General features: G+C 51.4%; 1 protein-coding gene across 1 annotated transcript in view; it reads left to right on the top strand.

The window, feature by feature from the left end:
- Positions 1–977: 977 nt before the first annotated feature.
- Positions 978–3,205, top strand: part of Nme4 (NME/NM23 nucleoside diphosphate kinase 4) — a 4,005-nt gene continuing 1,777 nt past the window's right edge. Inside the window, exons 1-4 of the mRNA XM_021149441.2 lie at positions 978–1,152; positions 2,241–2,374; positions 2,552–2,653; positions 2,783–2,895. Coding sequence (XP_021005100.2) covers positions 1,005–1,152; positions 2,241–2,374; positions 2,552–2,653; positions 2,783–2,895 — 497 coding nt within the window. The 5' untranslated portion in view covers positions 978–1,004. The remainder of the gene's footprint in view (positions 1,153–2,240; positions 2,375–2,551; positions 2,654–2,782; positions 2,896–3,205) is intronic.

The following is a 3,205-nucleotide window of genomic DNA, read 5'->3' as shown; positions in this document are numbered from 1 at the left end:
AAAAAAAAAAAAAAAAAGAGTTCCAGGCCAACCTCTGCTACATATGCAATGCAGTGACAGCATCAAGGATTGATTATACCTTTGTCATAAAGTCAAAGCAATTCCCAGCTCCCAGCTGTGGTACACAGATGGGGTCGGAGAGATGACTGAGTGGTTAAGAGAGCAGTGCTTGACCTCCCAAAAGATGTGAGTCTGTTTTCTAGCACCCATCCTGGGCAGCTCACAACTGTTCAATGTAAATCATTTTTTACTGGGGGTGAGGTGAGAAAGGGTTTCTCAGCCGGGCAGTGGTGACGCATTTCTTTAATCCCAGCACTTGGGAGATATAGGCAGGTGGATTTCTTAGTTCAAGGCCAGCCTGGTCTACAGAATGAGTTCCAGGACAGCCAGGGCTACACAGAGAAAAACCCTGTCTCAAAAAACAAAAACAAAAAAAACAGGCAGGGGGTTCTCAGAGAGCTTGACTCTACCTTCTTGAGGGCTGAAATTCAAGGAGTATGCCACCACCACCCTGCTAATATATATATTTTTTAATCTAGAGAGGTTTAAACAAAATAAAAAATTCCAATAAATAAATAAATCGATAGATAACTTGAAAATCAAGGATGTAATAACAGAACTGACAAATAGTCCAACTGTCAAACTTGGAGAGCCAGTTGGTATTTGCGGCGATGGCCACTCTGCCCCCAAAAGTAGATATAACAATATTTGACTGTACGGTATGAAAACAAGTATATAATCTAAAAACTGAATGAGCAACTGCAAAATTTACATATCCGCGCACACACACGCGCACACACACACACACACACATATTTTTTCATTTTTTTCCCCCTGCAGTACTGGGGTTGGTCGAGCCCAAGGCTCTGAGCATAACAGTCAAGCGCTCCGTCACTGAGCTGCAGCCTGATTTTCACGGAGATCAGTGTTTGAAGGCTACCAGCTCCAGAAGACAAGAATGTGGGGCCCCAGCGGGCCCCTTAGGGTGGAGGCGGGGCGGGGCGATGCGTGGCACCGCCCACTGCCCGCTCTGCGCTGTGTTCAGTGAGGCGCCAGCCCGCACCATGGGCAGCCTTTTCGGGCGCGTCGCCGCGCTGCGGGCGCTGTTGTGCGGGCCACGCTTTCAGTGCCTGCTGGTGCGCCCCAGTTCTGGTGAGTCCTGTGCCCGTGGGGAACTAGGCGGATGGCCGCTGGGCGGCCTTTGTTTGCGCACGTGCCGCAGCCAAAGGCTTGGTCTTGTCCCGGAGGAGTGCAACCCTCAGCAGCCCGGGACAGAGTTTTTAGCAGTAGAAAGCCAAAGCGGAGGCGGGGAGACTACCAGACGCGTGACTCGTCAAGCTATGGGGTCACGTTCCCTCCGCGGAGCAGTTGTTGCCCGGGTATTGAAACTTGAGCCAGAGCAGGCCTAAGACACCCCAGCCATTTCCTGGGGTCTTGGCCCTTTCTATCCATTCATGGGGTGCTTTCTGAGAGCCAGATAAACGGTATTCCTTTCATGAATCTTGGAAATTGAATAGCCTCACCAAGGCACAGACCAGCAGGCATCAGACTTCTGGGGCTATCCTGGGTCTCTTGTCCCTTGGAGAACTTGCAAGTTAGGGAGACACCTCCCCCCTTTTTTCAGCCTGTTGAGTTTAGTGGGCATTCATTGTGGCCTGGGGATTAGAGCCTGGTCGATCACCTCTTCTCTAACTTAGTGTTTCTCCTAACTTTGCTACATTTTTGTGAGACAGTCAGGGGCTAGGACCCTCTCAGAGGAGACGCAAGTGCCCTGGCAGCTATGTTCCTGCCCTATAGTGTGGGTCATCCTCTCCTCAGCCTCCTCAAGCCCGATCCTTGTCCCCAGCACTTAGCCCGCCTAGACATTGTGCACTAATATTCCTTGATTTCAATGCCATTTCTCCACACCCAGAGGAAAAGCTCCTTGTGGGCAAGCCTGGGCTTCACACACTGTGGTACCTGGAGTCATGTGAGGCTAGACTCAAGTTTTCTTTTCAGGGGAAAGGGGCATCATCACCAAGACTCTCTGTCCCTTAAGTTAGCTGAGCCTTTTCAGGGAAACCATCTCCACCTTGAGCAGCTTCTGCTACTGCCAGGGCGGCTTCCCTTTGTATTTGTCTGTGTTTGTATTGTGGCAGGAACTTCCCAGTCCTTTGATGTCTGAGCTCTGTCAGGTGGGAGAGCCCTGAAAATGTGGAGCATCCTCACCCCTGACCTGTCTCTTTTTTTTTTTTTAACAGGAGGGCCCCCCTGGCCCCAAGAGCGGACGCTGGTTGCTGTGAAGCCAGATGGGGTACAGAGGAGGCTAGTGGGGACTGTGATACAACGCTTTGAGAGGCGGGGCTTCAAGCTGGTGGGGATGAAGATGCTGCAGGTATCTCCCCTTGGGCTGTGGTGTCCCAAAGGCTCCTAGCACTGGCAGTTGCAAGGGTTGGGAGGTATCCATTGTAGGAGCTAGCTTCTGGAGTTGTGTCTGAAAGGTGCCCCAAACTCAGGACACCAATTGGGGGTTTATTCTCCAAGGGTTGGTCTCACCCCTCTTTCCACACAGGCACCAGAGAGCATCCTTGCTGAGCACTACCGGGACCTACAGAGGAAGCCATTCTACCCAGCTCTTATCAGCTACATGAGCTCTGGGCCTGTGGTGGCCATGGTACAACAGGGCAGGGGCAATGGAATGGGTCTTTGGGGTGTCATTCTCCAAGTAAAGGAAAGGGCTTGGATTGAGCCCAGGGCACCTAGGGTCCCCAGCTTCTCTCGAACCTCCATATCTGTGCTGCAGGTCTGGGAAGGCCACAATGTGGTCCATATCTCAAGGGCCATGATAGGACACACCGACTCAACAGAGGCAGCCCCCGGGACAATCAGGGGTGACTTCAGTGTTCACATCAGCAGGTATGGAGGCCCTGACACCCTTAGTCTCCCAAAGTGGGGCAAAGAAGGCCAGTGTTAGTCAGGCGGCAGTGACAGTGACGCACCCCCTTAATCCTAGAGCTCAGGAGGCAGAGGCAGCCAGATCTCTGAGTTTGAGGACAGCCTGGTCACAAAGGGAGTTCCAGAACTGCCAAGGCTTCACAGACAAACCTGTCATAAAAAAAAAAAAAAAAAAAAACCTTGAGAAGTGGGAATCTTGCTGGGCTGAAAGAAAAGCCAGGTTTTTTGTTTGTTTGTTTGTTTGTTTGTGATCCGTTCTCAGGTAGGCCAG

Source organism: Mus caroli, chromosome 17 (genome assembly GCF_900094665.2).
Source record: "Mus caroli chromosome 17, CAROLI_EIJ_v1.1, whole genome shotgun sequence".
In the NCBI taxonomy this organism is placed as follows: Eukaryota; Metazoa; Chordata; class Mammalia; order Rodentia; family Muridae; genus Mus; species Mus caroli.
This window is presented reverse-complemented; position numbering and strand designations above follow the sequence as displayed.